Here is a 22,205-nt window from a genome sequence, read left to right as displayed (position 1 = left end):
CTTCTTGCTGGGTCCTTACGTGGCAGAAAGAGAGCTAGCCAGTTCTCTGGCCTTGTGTTATAAGGACTCTAATCCTGTTCATGAGAATTTCCACCCTCACCTCTCAAAGACTCCCACCTGCAACTACTATCACACTAGGATTAGGGCTTCAACATGTGAATTTTGAAGGGATAAAAACGTTCAGTTCGTTGCACATTGGTTGGGATATCTGTAACAAAAATGATTGTTTTTGAGAATCTGACTTTGTCTTTCAAATCCCCCAGTTGTGTTTATAAACCCGGCGTCTCACCTGGCCTATTTTAAACCACATTTTCAAGAACAATAGATTTGATATTAAAAGGAGTTACTTAAGAAAACACATATGTAATTAGTTTAATATTAATTAATATTTATTATTGATATAATTTGTTATAATATGTTGATTTTGATACTAATCTCCTTGATAAAAGGCTTTGTAATACTTGGGAGCTATAAAAGTAAATTTACATTGCATTATCCAAATGTCAGTGGAGGTATCATTTTGTATAATGAATATATCACAATTTGAAATTAAGTAAGGAACAATACTATTTATTTTACTGAATAAAAATGACTTTAAAAGGAACATATTGAAGAGTTTTATTCAAGTGAATATATATTAAGAATATATAAAAGTGTATATTAAAATGTGTTAATAAAAGCCATTCTAACAGGGGTGAGGTGATATGTGATATCTCATTGTGGTTTTAATTTGCATTTCCCTGATGATTAGTGATGCTGAACATTTTTTCATATGTTTATTGGCTATTTGTCTATCTTCTTTTGAAACGATTCTGGTGTGGATGCAGACAGAAAGGAACGCTTATACATTGTTGGTGGGACTGCAAATTAGTATAACCTCTGTGGATAGAGATTCAACATGAATTTTGGAGAGGACAAATATTCAAACCATAGCACCATACAAAAAAGAATAATAGAAATTGGATTATGGCAATTTACTCTTCAATTTTATTTGTCTACTAGTATTTATAACATTAAAGGAAACAAACCTTATGGGCTGTATTTATTATAATTTTTAGTTACTTGATTGCATTTATACCACAGGTTTTTAAGAGAATTTTTATTTCATTTGGCAATATCTGGGAATATTTCACAGCTGGTAAGAAGACCTTAAAAGAAGAATGTTACTTTGCTACCGTACGTAATTAGGAAAAGAAAAAGTTTAAATTGTGTACAACACCCATGATAAATTTCAGCGTCCAAGATAAAAATATAAGTAGAATAACAATAGAAAAGAAGAAAGCATTACATAAAAGTGCGACATCCTTCTCTCAATATGTATATTTGCTCCACAGACCTAAGTTGGAAGTGAAGGTGTAATAAGAAATATGTAGCCTAACAACTGGTGAAGCCCTCTGATGACTGATGATGCTGACAGATAGTTTTATCTCTCTATAATGTCAAAATTTAAAACTTACAATAATCAAATTTTAATAATAAAAGGTAATAATGTTCATTTTTAGAATAAAATTTTAGATTCATTCTGGTACCCAGAAGTTCAACCTGTAAGTGTAGCGTTAGACTTTGGTCACAGTTTTGGCTGAATATTTAATTTTTAAAAAGACTTCCCTTCAGCTAAAACGTTATGTTTGGTATAATATTGTTATTGTTGTTATTTTTTTTTTTTACTTTTAAATGTTGGAAAATTTGTTTCCTGATTGACAGTATAAATAAATTGAGTTCCTTTGTGTTAACTTTCAAAATACACCAGGTCCGGGTGCTATGTTTCTTGGCCAGGGAAGAGGAGGTCTTGCCTGGAGCATGCCGCACAAACAGAAATGAAATACAGTAGCCAAACTCTCCCCTTTACCCTGCAAATGGTTTGTAGAGGTAGCTTGGGAATATCATATTATGATTATTTGGCTTAATTTGCTCTTCATTTAGATTTGAAATACATATTTCAAACATTTTCTAAAGGAGAAAAGAAATTATGTCAAAATGTTTCAGGAGATAATTTAAGTTAGACATAAAGAACATAGTTCTGATTATGAAGTGTTAGTGGAGCCTAAGGAGATATGATTAATACACTTTTTAGATCATGACATGATTCCTAAATGGGCTTATTTAAAAGGTGTAGGTGGTGTGAAAATCTTAATTTTTAAATAGCAAAGTTTCCACCTGGGTACTGTCAATAACTTTCAGAAATGATGATTAGAGGGAACGATGGTTAGAGGGAGTGATGATTACAGCGATACAAGGAAAATGGCAATTAACAGAATAGGAACAGCAAGGAGCTTCAGCCAGCGGAAAAACAAGCAAGGCTTCTGAAGACTCCCAACAACTCGTGTCTTCATGGGTTTCAGAGCCCGGTCCCACTGGGTCAGGATGGCATTTCTGGCTCCGGGCCACTTGCCTGGGCCCACCAGCCTAAATTGGTAGGGGCTACAAGGGCCGAAGAAAACTTCCACAGCCAATTTGGGATCTGTGAGAAACAGCCACGGCATGTTGGGCTTTGCTCCAATGAAGGAGGCGAGTTCATCCATGTAAGCAATATAATCCGTCTGTATGGTCTCGCTGTTGCCAAACCTAGAGGTGGGACAGAAAACATCGCTGTGAATGTCCAAAGTCTATGTAGAAACAAGAACAGGGAAAAGCCTCACATGTTTTACCAGTGGGAATCAATGTCAGTGTCTTCTGAAAGTAAGGAGAATAGTGCCCCCTTATCCTGTGCTTTGTAGTTTTTTCAAAGAATTTTCATATTGGTCTCATTTGAAAATTCCTCAACACTGCAAGGCAGCTGAGAAAGCTATTTTAATCCCCATTTACAAATGGATAAACGGTCTCTTGCCCAAGTGAAGTTACTAGTTCACAGCCACTGAGCTAATTAGTGACAGAACTAGGAATGGAGAGCCCAGTTCTCCAGATTCATTCTCATTTTGCGGAGTCATCTTCATTACAGGCATCTGTTTGATGTATCCTCTACATCGTGGAGGATTTATGGGCTAGAGAATAGAAGTCCACATCCATGTGCTCCCAAACTCCTTTGGTTTCTAATCCTTTCTGGGCCTCCTTTCTGTAATATATTTGCAAGAGCCCTGGAGGTCTAAAACTGTATAATGTAGATTCTCAGTCCTACTGTTCACTTGCACTTAAGAGGATTTAATACAGTGTCAGGTGCAAAGTAGGTCTTTAATTATTTGTTGAATGGAGAATGTAGTTCATAGCTGCCATCCTAATGGCTTCGTTCAGGATCATTAAAGATTAAAACAGTTCCAAGCATTCCCAAATTCTGACTTTACCATGGAAATCCTAGACCGCCATTATAATAGGTGCTCTTACCATTTGAGCTTTTTCCCCATTTTCTCATCAATATCATTCATCATATCTTTCTCAGAAGGCAAAGTACAAGTTCCTGAAAAAGAGGGAAAAACATGATTATAGTTAAGTGAGTCTATCATAGGACCAGCCTGCAATGCTCCCTTTTTAATAATGAATTATGAATCACATTAATATTTCCATTTTTTGTTACTGTCCAGCAAAATAAAATCATGAGTCGATGAATAGGCAATCATTCTGAGAGACATACAATTCATTCTTAGTCTTCTCAGAGCTGATACTTGTCACCATAATTAAAAACCATTGCTTGAATATCATTGTATCTTTGCTCTCAAACTGGTTACCAGATGTTTAAAATCAGTTTCATGGATTATATTCTAATCTTTCAATTTTATTTTAAGAATGTTATCTAGTAAACTATAGTGAAACAGAGGTAAATCAATGTCAATTTATCAAGATTTAAGGGAAAAAGTAACTTCATAGGATATAATCCTGCTTTGGCCAGAAAAGGGTATTTCCAGCAGATAAGATGTAGAATTTATTGAAGCCCCAAATCTTTCTCTGGAGAGTCAACAGTTCTGGAATGTAACTGAGGATATGGACTGTCCACAAGTCACCAAGGACACAAGAGTGCCCCAGAGACAAGATCGGAGTTGGAGTTGCCCCAGCATTTCAGGCTTATACAGGTTTACAGAGTTCTCTGAAACTCAGACCAAAATTTGCTTTTGCGCCCAGAGATACTTTAAATTTAGGATGATTTCTTCGGCAATCCTGGAATCACCTTGAATGAGATTAGAATTTCCAGCCAAGATAGGATTATTTGCGACCTACAAAGACTTGCTTAATTTCCCATTCCTGCAATCTTTATAGGGAGGGTCACTTGAACAGCTGTTGTAGATACGGCCTGGTTCTAGACCTTGAAACCTGTCTTGATCTTGGGCATGAGAAGAGACTGAGAAAAAAGAGACTGAGTTCGATAGCCCACCAGCTACTGCCACTGGGTTGCTTGTAACTAGCCCCTCTGTCCTGGTATTCTGGTTCTCCACAATCAGGTTGTTTCCCTTGTCTCCCACTTCCCCTAAGACTGAGCCTCTGCCTTGTATATCAATTCCCTAACAATTGCTTTATTTCCTTTCTTCAGAGCCCAAGTTACAATTCTTGTCCTCACCGAGAGTAAGTGTCCCACCCTTCCTTTAATGCCAGACTTTCTGGACATGAACCCCAAGTGAAAGCCTGAGTGGAAGTTCATGCCATCACCTTCCTGGATACTTGGTCTTATGATCAGCATCTGCCCATAATTGTATTCACTCCTTAGTGTGAATCTGATCCTAGCGCCTACTGCTGGAGGATGCTGCTGCCTTCCTTGCCAGACCAGACAAGTTTGTTTTTTCCTTTTCTCTTTAAAATATAGGAACTCAGTATTCTTAAACTTACAGACTGACCATCTAGCATAGCTAGAGACTTTCTGTCTCTAAGGATCCATTGCTTGTCCTTATCTAACAAATGGCAGAAAAGAAAATAGTAGCAGAAATACCAATGCTTTTCTAGCACTCACATTTTCCACGACTGTGGATATGTAAAATTGGCTGGATATTGGCTTGGAAACATCTTTTCTTATTACTCTTTCAAGCAATGAAATTTGACTGCATCTTGAAGTCAAAATTTTATAAAATTGTCATGCACTTAAGACAAATAGCTCTGGTGTTCTCAAGTCTAATAAATGATCTTGGGTAATTATCAGCTATAAGGAGTTATAAGTCACAAAAGACTCTTCTAATAATATCCGGTACTATTGCATATATAATCCTATATAATATACTTTCAATTGCTTATAAAATATAGCAACAACGAATATAGATTTCTAGATTCTCAAAATTGTATGGTATCCTTGTAATTAAGATAATTATTTTCACGAAGACCCAAAGTTATTCTCACCGGCATTCATCTTCCCCATCGATGAGCCTCTTCTTCTACTTACCTTTTATTACTTGTGCTGCCCAGCGGGCTTGGAGGTCAGCTGTGGGGATGGCTGCCCCAAGGGACTGGACAAGGCCAATTACTGCCATGGTTGACTTCTCTAGCAGAGGAGGGAAGATGCCTTTAAACAAGGTGACCTCATTGTTTCTGCTTTTGATGATGGAATCATCAAGGAAGGGGTAGGCACTATCATAGCCTGTTGCAAAAATGACACAGTCAATGGCCTCAAACTTGGTCCCATCCTCAAAAATGGCTGAGGTCTCCGTGAACTCCTTCACGTTAGGCTTAATGGACACGGTGCCACACAGGATGCGAACTGGGAGGTCATCATTAAACACAGGCTCTTTCCTCAGGGTTCTGTATGGAAAATAGAGACAATCACTAGAACTCTATTTCCCTTTTCTTTATTGGTCCACATGCAAATGGATAAAGAAAGAGAAAACTACCCAAGCTATTTTTCTGTGCCATGGAGTAGTGCCAGTAAGGTTGAAGAACAAAACTGATGTCAAGCATCATTGTAAAGTAAGAGAAGTTGCCATTCGCTGGCCCTGTCTCTAGTCTCTGTGATCTCTCTGTCCTCTTCTATGGAGCTCTTTCCAAATCCAGAATAAACACCCATGCTCAGTCCCCTGTTAAAGCTTATTTCAGGAAAAATCCTAAAGTCCGAGTACCTGGGTATTTGAATTTTTTCTTGGCTACTTATTAACTATGAACCTTGATAAGATTAAGGTTTCTTAAATTTTTGGTGCCTCATGTTTCTCATCTGGAATGACAATAACATTTGTACCTACCTCACAAGGTCCCCAGGACATCTAAAGAATATGAAGAATTTTGCATAGTTGGTCACACATGCATACTACTCAAAGCGTTAGCGTCCGTTCCTAATACAGGATACTCCAAGCTGGTCATTGCAGTGTAAAGAAAGATCAAATAGGAGGAAGAAAGTCAAAGGTGGGAGAGCTGCAGCCCGCCTCTGCAGAGGGGTGAGCTATGAGCCCTGTGCAGACAAAGGCTCACGGCAGGTGAGGGAGGGAGCACCTGGGAATTTAAACAAGGCCAGGAAATGAGGTGAGGGGCGCAGTTGGAAGCTTTGGCCGCTGCAAGTCTGAAAAGAGAGAGCGTTTGACTAGTTTTTATTCAGTAATATTTCTAAATAGTGAGGATCAATCTGAACCCAGGGGTGAACGTGAGTAAAGTTGAGGGGAAGGGCATTGTTCTTGTATGGCTGTGGACGCCGTGAGAGAAAGCCACAGGCAGATTCCGCTGGGGGAGAAACTGAGCCAGACAATGAACGAGCTTGGTTGGAATCCTGGTTGGAAAGAGCCTGGTCTTCACTGTGCTTATTACCTGCCATTTATTTTGAACTCGCCGCCATCAAGTTTTCAACCCCACCCCCACATTGAACCCGTTCTTGTCAAGGCTGTCAGAACAGTGTGTCAGATCAGCGGTGCACTCTCATTTCTCATTTTACTCAAATTATTAGTAGCGTTTAACACAGTTGATGGCTTCCTCCTTCTTAAAACCCATTTTGCTTGCAGGTCATCACTCTCTCTTGGTTCTTTTCCTACCTACCTGGCTATCCTTTCTCTAACTCCTGCTGACCTCCTGTCCTCTGAACAATGGCATACCGCAAGACTCAGCACCCAGACCTTTTGTCTCCTCCACCTATACTCATTCTTCAGGAGATGTCATCTAGTTTTTTTTCTTTAAGAACTACCTATTTTCTAACGATCCCAACATTTTAACTTACGCTGTGAACCTCCCCCAACTTGTGTTTCCCACTGCCGCTGAACATTCGTCTACCTGAATGTCTAACGGGCATTTGAACTTTAATATGTCTAAAGCGAGACTTCTGCTTCTCCTGCAGTCTTCCACATCTCAGTAAATGTCACCTCCATCCTTGCTCAACTTAGTCTTGAAGACATCCTTGATCCCTTTCTTGTTCTCACATCCTTTATCAGTCTAACAAAATCCTGTTTGGGTCTACCCTCAAGCTCTCTCCAGAATCTGCCTGCTCTGACCACTCGCTCTAACAATCCTAGTTCAGGACATCATCCTCTCCCACCTGGGTTTTGGACAATAGCTTCTTAACTGGTCCTTTTACTTCCTTGCCCTACTCCTCTACATTGCATGATAGCACAGCGGCCAGAGTGACCTCTTCCATGTTAACTTAGGTCTTGTCTCTGCTTTGCTCAGATGCCTGCCATGGCCTCTCGTTGCTGTCAGAGTAAAAGCCAGAGTCCTCACGATAGTCTATAAGGCCCAGCATCACCTGACTATTTTTATTTTTTTGGTTTCCACCTCCTGGTACTCTCTCCTCATCCTCTTTTCTCGAGGAAGAGAAGCCCCTTGCTGTTTGTGGAACATGCCAGCCATACCCCAAAAAGGCAGTGACCTGGCTGTGTCCTCTGTCTGGAATCTCCTCCCCGAGAGATCCTCATAGCTCTCCTTCCTCCTGAGACCTACTCTGAGGACTCTACTGGGAACTGTCCTGATGGCATCTGCCATCACCCTTGCCTGCTTTGTCTTCTCCACAGCACACATCGCCGTGTGATCTTCTGCTAATTGTTCCTTGTCTGTTTCCCACCGCTTAGAGCATGGGCTCCATGAGGACAGGGATTTTTGCCTGTTTTGTTCAGTGCTGTATCCACAGGGCTTAACACAGGAATTGGCACATGATAAATGCTTTTAAATATTTCTTGAGTTAATGAATTCAACTTGATGTTAAGAGTTTATAACTTGGGTTTTTTTTTCTTCCATGTATACTACTGGCTTGGAGGATGTTATAGGAGAAGGTGAGAAGGAGAGCAAAGGTGGAATCATTGTGGCATGCATGTGCCCAGTGGGAGGGCTACATTCGGGGGTGGGTGATGAGAGTATAGGACAGAGAAGGTTCTCTTGCCTTGTTTAACTTAACTTTGCCATTAAGCGAAGGCAATAGGGCAAGTGGCTAAGAGGGAGGGGCTCTGGAATCAGCAGATCGGGCTTTGTTTTGAATGGTGCTTCTGTTACCCAGCAGTGGGACTGCAGTAATGTTATTAACTACACTGACTCTCAGTTTTCTCATCCCTAAACAGGGGATACTAATAGAGCCCTCTTCACGGTTATAGTGCGGATAAAATGAGATAACATATATTAGAGCCTTTGAAAGCCTTGCTAAGGCTCTGACATGTATTAAGTGCTTCAAACATGTTAAGTATGATTATCATTATTCTAGGGACTAATTCCTGAGATATTACACAATGTTCCAGCTGAGTAAACCCAGTAAGGAGGATTGCAAAATAGGAAATCACTCCTGATTTTTCATCCTTTGATATGTGAACTGTAATTACTCCACTGATGTTTTGATTTGTTTTGGGGTTACAACACACATTGAAGGTTGTTGACACAGAAGCAAAAGCCAGCAGGCATATCACATGCAACTCTGCATTACCCGTTTAAAGGCATCAAGCCATAGTTCTCGTGCTTGAATCTTGCATTCATCTGCTTCACGTACCACCAGTTCGAGATGGCTGTCGGTAAGTTGTTCCTGAGCAAGGTTTCGAATCGAGTGACAATCATCATGTCCCAAGGATAGCCATCGTCCCAGACCCGGCTCATCACCCAGGAGCCACTTCTGGAGCTGATGATGACCTTACGAAACACCAGTTCAACCGTGAACATAGTGACCGTTTGTAGCAGACATTGTGATATACTCCCCACATCCCCCTTGGGAATGGATGTATTGCCCCAGCTATTGAGAGTGGTGCCAGAAGCCACCCCTCAGCTGTCAGCTTCCTTTGGGAGTTGTTTTGGCTTAAGAGAGGGTCCTCACCCAAGGTCTTACACTGTCTGAGCTTCCTGCTCTAGTGACTTGTTGATGCAGACATACAAAGGCCCATCCCTCATCCCAATTTCGGACAATGCCGAAGATCACCCAGCTTCAGAGTAAGGTAAAGGGAAGCTTACTTCCCTTCCTGCAGAGGTATTGATCCTGAAAACACTCCCAAATAAATTTCCTGATTCTGATCTACATTCAGGGTCAGCCACCCTGTCGTACTGTTGTAGGGAAATTTTTATATGTTCATCAAATCTACTCTGGCATGGGTGACCAATAACTAAATTCTAGTCACATTTACCCTAGTGCTTATCCGACTATTGCTGTCTACAAACAAGCAATTGTGATCTCAAAATAGGCATTTGGAACTAAAATGCGTGCCAGCAAGAAAGCAAGAAATTTGGAATCAGAAAACCATAGGCTAAAATCCTGGTGCTCCTATTTACTAATGATGTGACTAGGGGAAAAATTTAATTTCTCTAATCTCTTTTTCTCATTCCTAAAATAGAATCAGAACTCACCTCATCAAATCTGTGAGAATTAAATCAATGTGATAACCTACGCAACACGGCTGACATTACCCGGCATATAGGATGAGTGCTGTAAATGTCAGTTTCCTTTCCTTCCCATTCTGGTTTGTTAATCTCTAAGAATGCAGTTTTTCAAACTTTCTTTCTCTTTTTTAAAGGTAATTTTTACACAAAATGTCATTTCAAGGCATTTATTATAAGAGAAGCTAGACAAATAAGAGATTGAAAGATCAATTAAGTTGAGTCTCTAAAATTGATCTTTCTTCCCTCTAGTTTTTCACATACACAAATAATCATATACACAAGTACAAATTTCTTAAAACTATGGTTTCATTATATCTTTCTTCAGTTTGAGAAATGGAAATGATTTACCTTTATTTATGGAGAAATCCAAATTTTTCAGCCTGTCATTCAAGTCCTTAAAATATATGACATACCCTGACTCCAATCTTTCTTTCCTATCTTAATTCCTGTAGCTTCTCTATTCCTTGGAATCAGAAGGCTTAGCTTTTAGTCTTCTAACACTTTAGCAGCTCAAATATTAATTTCCTCTATGACTTTCAAGAAGACAATTGACATTTCTGGTCCTCAGTTATCTTTTCTGTAAAATGGTCATAATAAAACTCTACTACTTTCTTCCCACAATCAGAGGAGCTCATGTATATGAAGATATTTGAGTACCATACTGCATCATATGAATTGTTAATATTAAGAAACTCCATTCCAGCAAGATGAATCTACAATAGTCAAACATGCAGTGCTCATTCCTGTCCTCATACCTTTGCTCATACCATTTTCCCTTCCAAGAATAGTCTCTGTCACCTCTTCAATCATATGATCTATATTTATCCTTTATCCAAGGACTGGTTCAGTTTACTTCCTTTGTGAGGACTCCAGGTCTGGAATCATAGCATTTAGTGCCTGAATCATTTGTTTATCTTTCATCCCAGTGGCGGTTCTAGTTCCAGAGCAGGAATCATGTCTGTTCCATTCACCACTCTCTCTCTAGCACCCAAGCCAGTGCCTGGTACATAGCAGGCCCTCAATAAATAGCCATGGAATGAATGTATGCATGAATGAATAAATGAATTAGTCTACATTGCTTAAATCATGTTCCAATCCTTGAGTCTCTAACAAGCCCAAAAAGTAGGTTCAATTTTTATCTGTTGTACCATAGAGAAACCTGAAATTCAAGGGAATGAAGGACTTGCCTAAGAGTCTCAGAGTCTTAACCTTAACTCTGAATCTGCTCTGGTTTTAGAGGTATTGATCAGACACATTAGGCACCATATGTCTTGATATTGTTGTATGACAACATCACTCCTTGCCAATGTTCTGCCTTTGCCTATTAAGTGATTTAAAACCTTACCTGTTGCCTAGGGAAGCTCAGCTACACGAAACAGCACTTAGTTTTCACATCAGATACCCTCCGCCCACCCCATTTCATATCACACTTTTCAAATGATAATAACTGTTTCTGTCTCTTTAATGATAGTGCCCCGAGTAACGGGGAGGTGGTACCTGTTGAGCTGTGTGGCTGAGTTCCGTGGCAATGTCACAGCCCGAATTCCCCAGGCCGATCACCAGGACTCGCTTTCCCTTGAATACCCCCGGTTCCTTATAGTCCCTGCTGTGGAGGCATTTGCCTTTAAAATGTTTTAGTCCTGAGTGAAAAATGGGAAGCATAGGAATCATTCTGATTTCCATTAAAAAAACCAAACCACTTTCACAGAAGTGATCTTGTGAGTTGATATACTCACAATAATATGGCATTTTTACACTCCAAGTACATTAGATTTAGAAGACGTGTATTTAAATTTAACCTGTTTGTACTTTGAGGAAAAAAATAACATTATCAAGATATTCACTTTTGCCAGATGTATAGATGGCAGTTTGAATTTCAGCATTTCAGCCTTACCTGGAAAGGACTCTTCTGGTATGTTGGGGTACACATGATGTCCAGAACAAACCATCACAGCATCAAAGATAGCTGATTCTTTTTTGCCGTCTTTTTCAGTGGTAATAGCCCATTGGCCGGTAATAGAGAAATCAGGACACTTCTTTATACTGGACACAAATGTCTAAACGAAATATAGAAAGAAACCTCCTTTTGTGAAGGTACATATTATGAATTTCAAATTCCCTCAGAATAAATCAAAACACTAAATTATGCACACACACACACACACACACACACACACACACACACACATCCCTGCAGGGTTTTTTGTGAATGAGCAGTATTTTCTGCAGTACAAGAGTGACATCTCTAGGAGATATGACAGTGAATTTAATTGTAGCGTACAAGAGGTGTACACCATATATAGTAAGTAATTTGGCGACCAATAATTTTTGTAACAACCACTTCGTCGCACCTCTCTAGCTATTTCTTTTTTTAATAGTATTGTTGTGTTAAAAGATATCTTCTATATTCAGGATGTACATTTTTCTCAAACTTTAGTGTGTATAAGAACCACCTAGAAAGCTTTTTAAAATACAGATTCCTGGATCACATTCCCAGATGTTTTAGTTTAGTAGGTCAGAGGCAGAGCATGAAAACTTGTTTCTAACACACTCCCGGGTGATGTTGATGCTACTTGGATGACACACTGAGAAGCTCTTGACTAGATTACCAATAAACATTTATTTGCAGCTAAATGGCTGCCTGCTAGTGTGCTTCCCCTTTAAAAAAATCTTAATTTCTTCTGGTCATATTGGAAAGAGACCTCTATTTGATATTAATTGTTCTTAAAAATTTTATTATGTAGTATTTCATACATATTGGAGAGTTTAAACACACATGTGACATTTTTGATACTTATGAAGGATAATAATAAAATCAGCACTTATAAATCCATAGGATTTTGCACATCATTTATTTAGAATAACTCTGATATTATTTAGTTATGCTATTGCAAATGACACCTTTTTTCGATTTTAATTTCTGTTTGTTGCTGGTTTACAGAAATGTAATTGATTTTTATATATTGTTCTTATATACCACCACCTTGCCTAATTTTTTTTATTGTTATTAGTTCTAATAATTTATAGATTCTTTTGGATTTAGTAGATAGGCAATCATATCATCTATAATAATGATGTCTTCCTTTTTTCAAGTTGTCATTCCCTTTATTTTTCTTTACTTACGGTACTGTTTCTTAAATTTCTTAAGATTATTGAAAATAAATAGCAATAATAAGGAATCTTTATTTTGTTCTGGACTTTAAGGGGAATGCTTCTAACTTTTCACTGTTTAGCACAGCATTGTCCGATAGCAATATAATATGAGCAACACATGTAATTTTAAAATTTCTAGTAGTCAAATTAAAAAGTGAAACAATGTATAATTTAATCCAATTCTATCTGATATATTTATGTTTTAATATTTAATCAAAATTATTAAATCCAGTCTGTATTTTATATGTACAGCACATCTCAGTTTTGTGGCTAGTGGTACCATTTGAACAGGGCAAATTTAACATAATGCTTGTGTATATTTTGATGAGTCAAGAAAATTCCCTTCTAATCTTAGTTTGGTGAGAATTTTCCTTTTTTGTTTCTTTCAAGCACAAAGGAGTATTACATTTCAGTTAATAGCTTTTCTGAATTTGTTAAATAAACATGATTTTCTGCCTGTAACAGGTTTTTTTGTAGTAAATTATAGATTTATATTTCATAATATTAAAATACTTTCATATCCTTCAGCCAAACTCAACTCAATAAAGACAGTTAATCTTTTTAAATACTCTGTTGGGTTTGTTTTGGAAGGATTTTTGCATGAATTTTCATGAAGGAGATTGGCTTGTAATTTTCCTATTTCATATTATCCTATCTGCTTTTGATATCAAGGTTATAATGTCATAGAATGAGTTTGGGAATCACACCTCCTTTTCTAGTCTCTGAAAGAGTTTATAAAATATTGAAATAATTTATTCATTGCAAATTTGAAAGTACTCACCTATGGAACTGTTTATTTTCTTTATGGGAAGATTTTTAATTTCTAGTCAAAGGAACTACAGATCATCAAAGGGCTATTCAGGCTTTCTACCTCTTCTTGAGTGAATTTTGGTAAATTTTTTTAAAAAAAGATTTAAATAATTTAACCAATTTAAAATATTATCTGGCACACACTTTTATAGTATTTCATCTGCATCTATTTTGTCTACCTTTTCATTTCCAATATTATTTATTTGTGCCTTTGCTAATATTTTTCTTAAATTGCCAGCTATTCATCTGTTTTTTATTTTATTAAAGAATAAATTTATCAAAAAATAAATTTATCAAAGAGTAAATTTTCAATTTTATTAATATGCTTTATTTTCTATTTTATTAATTTCTTTTTATTATCTCCTTCATTCTCTGTCCTTTCAGTTTATTCTGCTTTTCTTTTACTAATTTCTTAAACTTCCTTACCTTACTAGTTTTTAAGTCTTTTTTACTTTCTAATATAAGCATTTATGTTTAAAATTGTCATGAAAGTATAGCTCTCTATGCTTCCTACAAATATTGATATTAATATATAGAATCTAAATTATTATCATTTATAAATACTTTTAAATCCTCATTGAAATTTCTTCTTTGACTTATATGTTATTTAGAAAAAAAATAATTTTTAATTTCCAAATTCATGGATATTGTACACATTTTTTTTGTTGTTGATTTCTAAGTTAGTGGCATTTTAGTCAAAGAACTCTCTGTGGTCAAATTATATGAATTTCCCACATATTCTTGAGAAGAAGATATTAATTTATTCTCTAAATCTAGAGTTAGAGAGGTCACACTGTTAAAAATGTTGACAAATAAGAAAGGGATAGTGAAAAGACACAAATGAAAATCCAATAATAGACATGGACTTCCTTATCATTATGTCAAAATTTAATTTGTTGACAGCATCTTACCTTAAATTGTATGTATTTCAGGAGGTTCTTTTCTTTGGCAAATGCAATTATATATTCCTGGATCTTGCTGTTGTGCATAAAGTTGGGAAAGTCATCAGGATATGGGAAGTCTGGGAAACACATCATCTCCTTGGAAGAGTTGGTAAAGACCGATTTGTAAATGCTAGCCCTGCCCTCTTCTGCATGGTCCTGTGAATGTATAGTTTCAAATGGAAGAGAATTGGTAAAAAAAAAAAAAAAGGGTACTGATCATGTTCAGGGCCAGTCCCAAGTAATTACTGTCATTCCTTAGTATCCACAGGGGATTGGTTCCAGAGCCCCTGTGGACATCAGTATCTGGGATGCTCAAGTCTCTTATATAAAATGGCTTGTAGAATTTGCATATAACCTATGCACATCCTCCTATATACTTTAAACCATCTCTAGGTTACTTATTAGTATAAGTAATGCAATATAAATGCTAAATAAGTAGTTGTTGTGTTGTTTCTAACATTTGTATTATTTTTATTGTATTGTTATTTTTTATTGTGTTTTTTTCCCAAGTATTTTCTATCTGTGATTGGTTGAATCCTCAGATGTGGCACTGTAAATGCAGAGGGCCAACTGTATACTCATTTGAATTGGCCTTATCCACAAGTAAATTCAGAAATATGACATATAAGTTAACTTTACTTAAATAATTAATGCTAATCAAGGGAACTTAGAATATAGAAGAATATACATTTCTTAATATCTTTTCTAAGGGAAACAAATTTTGAATATCATTACTTTTTTTTAGGAAGATGTAAGTAGAATCCTTTTTTTCCTTGATCCATTAAATATGGAGCCAGATATTTTCCAAAATTTATCTTTCAGTGATTTTAATGTGTCAACTTATGAGCATGAGCATCTAATGGTCAATTTATAAAAACAATGGCAGATGGCTGTTAAAAGATTTGTAAATGTGAGCATTTTAAAACTTAATCTTCTAAAAATTAAGCTTAGAATTTCTACACTGTATAAAATAATTAGTACAACTCTTATGGAAAACAGCTGTAGATTCCTCAAAAAACTAAAAGTAAACCTACCATTCAATCCAGCAATCCCACTATTGGGTATCCGCATAAAGGAAAAGAAGGCTTTTCATCAAAAAGATGCGTGCACTCAAATGTTTATTGTAGCATAATTCACAATTGCAAAGATGTGGAATCAACCCAAGAGCCCATCAATTTATGAGTGGATTAATAAAACGTGGTATATGTATACCATGTAGTACTACTCAACCATTAAAAAAAGATGAATTAATACCTTTTGCAAACATCTAGATGGAACTGGAGACCATTATCCTAAGTGAACTATCTCAAGAATGGATATACAAATACCACATATACTCACTATTAAACTGAAACTGACTGATGAGCACATATATGCACAGAGGGAAGTAAAACTCAGTGGAAATCAAGCATGGGGGAGGGGGTAGGAAAGGAGGGGCACAAACCTACCCAATGGGTACAATGAACACTATTTGTGGGATGGGCACAGCTATAGCCAGGACTCAAGCATTACAAAAGCAACTCATATAACATAAAACATTTGTACCCCCTTAATATTTTGAAATAAAAATTAATAATGTGTTAACTATTATGAACCTAACACCTAGAATTTATAGGCATTGCATGCCTTTTGGGCATTTATGTAGCTAACAAAGATTTAACTTTCAGCTATGTAAAACTCTGAAATTGGCTATACTAACTCTGAGAGGCTATAGAACTATGCTAATAAAACCTTAGAGGAGATATTAAGTGACGGTGAAGAAAGAAAAAGAACATTAAAGAAAGAATGATCAGCGATAAGAAGCCTGAGACGTTGTGTTGTGGTTCTCAATCTTAGCCACACACTCGAATAAACTGGGGAGCTTTAAAAGAAACAGAGACTTAGGTCCCCCCTCAGAGAATTTGATCTGATTGGCTGGGAGTTTTAAAAGCTCTTCAGGGAACTCTGAAGTGCAGCCAAGTTGATAGTAATAGTCTCGAGTTAAACAAATAGAAGCTAATGACCAACAAATAGCGTTACTGTGGAAGAGTGACCATAGAACACATTTGTTACAGCTGTGAGCTCTGCAAAGCAAGCTGTTGAAGTGAGTAAAAGGCATTAAGTTAAAAAAAAAATACTGGTAGGAGCATGAATAGGAAAACGTGGAACCTCAGTTTACCTCTCTTGAACCACCAAGGTATATTATGACTGGACACAGGTTTAGGTGAAATGACTTTCTTTCTCAGGGGCTCTCAAACAATAAATTAATAAGTCTAAATTTTGGCCTGAAGTTTCATGATGAAAGCTCAGATTGCAGATCTCTATGTATAGTTGCTAGTTCATAATGGAAGCATTGAGCACTAGGAATTTCTAATTAGGGTTGATATAACTCAAAGTTGTCAGGGCCTTCGGAATGTGAATTTTTGGTATATTATTGTAATATTACAATCCTGTCAAAAGCCAACGTGGCTGCAGACTGATTATAGACAAGCAACTATTAACAAATAGTTAATTAAGTTGTTGCCATGCTCATTTCAGAAAACGGTGTGATCTTGATCTAGGGCATGAGTTTTCTGTTGGTCATGTGCTCTGTTGGCCTTGTTAGTGTGTTTGTAGGGTGGGAAAGCAAAGGAATTTGTAGCATTTGGTGAGTTGAGCAGTTTGATAGAAACGATAATCAGCATAAGGAGAGAGGAAACATTAAAGAACACGTTGATATACAGTCTAGGAAAAAAAGCAGAGGAAGTTAAAAAAGTGTTGTATGCTCAGAAAAAAGCTTCTATTCATGAAAACCTCATGCTGAAATTCAAAAAATTTACTGATTTACTGTTTGGGGAACTCTTGAGAAAGAAAAACATTTCACCTAGACCTGTGGCCCAGTCATAAATTATTTTATTTTCTCTGTGATCAAAGAAAGAGGGAGAAATATGTTATTCTGACTCTTGATCAAAGTTAGAAGTCAGAACTAGAAGGACATAGGAAAGCGCTGTAGGAAACAGCTTCGAAAGTATAAACTAGCTGCACTCTTAGTGTTTTTCACACTTGACTAATGATTAGGATCCCTCTAAAAGAAAACATAAGGGAATGTAAAATGCTGACTTTAGAAATGAAAATACAAAATTAACGCAATTTTATATCATAATCTCATAATGTGAATACTAGTATATTGCCACAGACTCCTAAGGGTGTTTGAGAAACACTGCTGTTCATGACATCATTTGAAATCTATAAGTCCCCTCACAGTGGTAAACTCTCAATAGCCAATGATATTAGTTTATTGTGGCTGCTGTAAGAAATCACCACAAACTTTGATGGCTTAAAAGAATAGGGATTGGCCGGGCGTGGTGGCTCACACCTGTAATCCTAGCACTCTGGGAGGCCAAGGTGGCTGCATCGTTTGAGCACAGGAGTTCGAGACCAGCCTGAGCAAGAGTGAGACCCTGTCTCTACTAAAAATAGAGAGAAATTAGCTGGACAACTAAAAATATATAGAAAAAGTTAGCGGGGCATGGTGGTGCATGCCTGTAGTCCCAGCTACTCAGGAGGCTGAGGCAGAAGGATCGCTTGAGCCCAGGAGTTTGAGGTTGCTGTGAGCTAGGCTGACGCCACGGCACTCTAGCCTGAGCAACAGAGTGAGACTCTGTCTCAAAAAAAAAGAGAAAGAATAGGGATTTTTTCTCTCACAGTTCTGGAGGCCGGCAGACGGAAATCAGTATCACTGGGCTGCAAACAGGGAGTTGGCAGGGCCATGTTCATTTCCAGAGGCTCTAGAAGAGATTCCATTCCTTGCTTTTTTCAGCGTTTGGTGCATGCCAGCATTCCTTGGCTTTTTCAGTGGCAAGAGGCCACCTATATTCCTTGGATTGTGGCTCCTTCATCCCGCTTTGAGGTCAGACCATAACATCTCAAGATGTCTTTCTCCTGAGGTCATCACATCACCTTCTCTCTTCTTTCTGTGTTAAATCTCTCTGCTTCCTCTTTAGAAGGACACATGGCATTTGGGGCTCACCCAATAACACAGGAAAATCTCTCTATCTCAAGATTTTTAACTTAATTATATTTGCAAATGTCCTTTTTCCTGATAAAGTAACATTTACAGGTTCCAGAAATTAGGATTCTCTATCTTTGGCCATTATTCCATTGTTCAGCCTACTACACTCCATCCTCTGGCCCCCAAAGAGTCACACCCATCCCACATGTAAAATACATCCACCCCATCCCAACATTTCAAAGTCTCAACCCATTGCAGCATGAAATCAAATTCTAACTCTCATCGGTATATTATCAGCTCATAAGTCCCAAATCACATCATCGAAACAAGGTACGGGTGAAATTGTGGGCATGGACCATCATGGGGCAAAGTTCTTTTCCATCTGTGGATCTGAGAAACTAGAAAACAAGTTATCTTTTTCCAAAATACAATGGGGGAAGAGCGTGGGTGACATTCCCATTCCAGAAGGGAGAAAAAAGAAGAAAGAAAGGAATCACCAATCCCAAGCAATTTTGAAGCCCAGCAGAACCAAATCCATTAGGTTTCAAGGCCTGTGAATAATCCTTTGTGGCTCAAGCCCCTGCCCTCTGGGCCTGAGTTTCTATGCTCTGGGCTATCCTTTCATTTTCTCGAAGAGTAGCACATGTTTGCAGTTGAGTAATAGTTTTATCAACCTATGATGCCAGGCTCAAAGTCTTCCTTGAGCAATGAGAAAAGCAGCAAAGTCTTTTGCTGTGTTTCCCAAAGTTTTGCAAAGTAAATTTGAAAATGAGGCTTGGATTAAGATCACTGTGTAGAAAATGTTGCCAAGCCAAGAGGCCACTTGGTGCAGTGCCATCTAGCAATTTGTAAAGGGATAAAGAATGTAGGCTGGAGAGAAAGACAATCTGGAATTGGGGTCTTATCTCCACCGTTTACCAGCCGTGTGCTTTTTTTCTTTTCTTTTTAAGCTTCAGATTAATTTGTAAAAGAAAAAAAACCATACCCAGCTTCTAGGATTATTATAAAGTTAGAAACAAATGGAAAATCATTTGACAGCTAGGAAGTGCTCAATAAAACAGACATAAGAGTCATCACTATGCAAATTTGAAGCCTGGCAGCCATTCCAGTAACGTAATCTGAGCTCCCCAACATTGTACAAGATGCCAGGTGGCTTCCAGAGTTCTTTACAGTGCACAAAATATCTATATTAATAAGAATAATATCTCATGTCTTTAGAGTATTTGATGAGCTTTACACATACTGTTTCATTAAATATAACCATTTTATTGAGGTGTATAATATAATACTGATTTTGTATTTGAGAACAACATAGTGGCTTAAAAGTGTCCCTTTTTAGAGGATCTTCCTTAATTTACATATATAGTAGTGGGCTTATCAGAAGAAAAATAGGACAGATGGGACAGGCTTGGCCGGGCAGTGTTCCTAAGTTTAGAGATACTGATGGAGTGGAGGGCACAGGGAAGCCCCCACACCTGCCGTTGTCAGGCGACACGAGAAGTGATTGAATGAGTGCATATATGCGTGTTTGCGGATGGAGTCCTTTCCCTGAGTGCACAGAAACAAAAGGGAACTGAAGAACTACGAAGCACTATATTCTGTTCTTGGTTCCTTTGGCAGCTGTGTCAATTATGTGGTTTCACACAACCATAGTTAGCACCAGAAACTTTAAACTCTGTGGCTCAATCACTAAGAAGACCTTTGGTAACCTCAACAAAAGAATGGAAAAAGCCATTGAATTTTTAAATGAGTAACTCATTGCATAAACCTAATCACTATTTGCCAAAGATTTTATGCCCAAGTGGCTCTTGTTAATGATTTGTCATGGGTGAATTCTGTACACAGAGGGCTGTGAAGCCCATTGTCCAAGTCACTTCTGACTTTCCCGCCTGCTCCTGGTGTTGTACCCTGTGGATTCCAACCCTAACAGGGGCAATAACTGCCCTGGTGACAGGTTTGGAAGCCTGTGCTCAAGCAGCATGTTTCTGTACACTTCCCAACTCACGTCCCCATCTATGGCAATGATGCCCTACTCACTGAGAACTTCCACAGGCCCCCGATGTCATCGCTCCTCTCAAAGCAGGTAGGCTGCAGCCCCTCCTCCAGACAGCTCCTGATGGAGGCCAAGCCACTGACACCAGCTCCGATGATGGCCACTCTCTTCCCCATGGTCGCCTGTGCAAAAGCCCAGAGAACAATTCTAGCAACAGGAGGGGCTGAAAACATATCTATCTATCTATCTATCTATTTATTTGTTTATTTTGGTTTCCCCCTTTGGCTTAACAAGAAACTTCACTTTTGCACCCAAGAAAAAAATGGAATTTCTTTTAGTACTCTACCTACATTTTGCACTTCTCTCAAATTTCTAAAGAGAATCTTTTTTTCTGAAAAAAGAAGCACTTTTTTCAGCTAGCTCTCCAAAATTAAGAGTCTAATGATCAGCATATATATTTAGCTTTCTTGCCTTTGGCCTTTTGTCCTTTTTTCTCTACCAAAGAGAGTAAGCAGGAGAAAAAAAAGGAGATTCGCAACTAAAACGTGTATACACACATCCAACGACCCAAACATACACATATATATGGACATGTGAGTGAAGAAACAAACATGTATGTGTATATGTGCACACACAGACATGTATCTCTATCTTCTTTCTACTCTGACACAAAATTTGATGAGGAACAAGATCTGGGGGTGTCTATGTTTCAGCATGCCATGTAGTCACCCTCTTTCTTTCCCTAATAATATTCTTCTCAGTTACATAGAAAAGGCAAGTCCTTACCTAAAAACAACATCTTCCCATTAGCTTCTACCCCTAATTTCCATTCCCTCCTAAGAAAATTACATTTCCTAGCCTTTTCCTGTTCCTGACACTATCTTTAGGCTCTACTACTACTTCTCCCAGTATTTTTTTCTTTTTAGACAAAAATCACAGACTTACGCAAAGAAATAGACTTTAGTGATAAAATCATGATTCTCAGGAACAAATGAAGAAACTGCCTGCATTTTACGTCATTCTCATTCTGTATTTGGTACAAAACTATAGCATGTTCCTTCTTCTTTTACCATCCCACTCTCCTCCCTCTCAGCCCTTTATAATATCAACTTTTTTCTGTTTTTACCTTATCTTTGTCTTCCTTTCTTCTGTATGTCTAAGTCTTGTTCAAGTTGTCTGAGCAGTTTGAAAGAGAAAATGCTTTCTGAGCCCACACTCTTGGGGATTATTGGAAAGTGGGAAGAGCTGCTCTTAAAGAGGTAGTCATTTCTTGGTCTTCTAATAGGTGAGCTCACACCAAGTCCCTGTGATTGGCATGGGGTGGGGGGAATCTGGCCAGTCTCTGTGGCTGTTCAGTTTCTGCTTTTCTGTTGGTTTTGGTACACACAATCTGCTGGTCACACTCCTGGACCTGTGGCCCTGGGAATCAGGTAGTTTCTCCCAAGTGATTTTGCAGTTCTCTACTCCATTTCATTATGTGTTATTTCAAAGTTTACCTTATTTTCCTCATTCCTACTTCTTTTGTGGATACCTGTTAGTAGTTCTCCAAACACTAGCGAATTAGCTATTTAATTGAGATAGCCCACCAGCAACGATGGCTTTTCTTTCTTTTTTTTTTTTTTTTTTTTTGAGACAGAGTCTTGCTCTGTTGCCCGGGCTAGAGTGCTGTGGC

The 22,205-nt window shown here is 37.9% G+C and overlaps 1 protein-coding gene across 2 annotated transcripts; it reads right to left on the bottom strand.

Annotated features, from left to right (window-relative positions):
* Nucleotides 1–973: 973 nt before the first annotated feature.
* FMO3 (flavin containing monooxygenase 3) lies at nt 974–21,851 on the bottom strand. 2 transcript variants are annotated; one of them, XM_012657793.1, is made up of 9 exons: nt 21,660–21,851; nt 20,578–20,715; nt 14,538–14,726; nt 11,558–11,720; nt 11,161–11,303; nt 8,726–8,925; nt 5,294–5,649; nt 3,319–3,391; nt 974–2,565 (listed from the first exon to the last, which is right to left on the bottom strand). In XM_012657793.1, exons 2-9 carry the CDS (start codon nt 20,707–20,709, stop codon nt 2,223–2,225), a joined length of 1,599 nt encoding a protein of 532 aa, XP_012513247.1. In that variant the 5' UTR covers nt 20,710–20,715; nt 21,660–21,851; the 3' UTR covers nt 974–2,222. The 2 variants fall into 2 exon arrangements, with proteins under 2 accessions (XP_012513247.1, XP_012513248.1); XM_012657794.1 differs by lacking the exons at nt 20,578–20,715; nt 21,660–21,851 and adding an exon at nt 18,234–19,148.
* Between the last annotated feature and the right edge of the window lie 354 nt (nt 21,852–22,205).

The sequence above is a fragment of the Propithecus coquereli genome, unplaced genomic scaffold (assembly GCF_000956105.1).
Source record: "Propithecus coquereli isolate 6110/MARCELLA unplaced genomic scaffold, Pcoq_1.0 Scaffold56, whole genome shotgun sequence".
Lineage (NCBI taxonomy): Eukaryota > Metazoa > Chordata > Mammalia > Primates > Indriidae > Propithecus > Propithecus coquereli.
The sequence above is the reverse complement of the archived record's forward strand: the minus strand, read 5'-3'. Positions and strand labels throughout refer to the sequence as shown.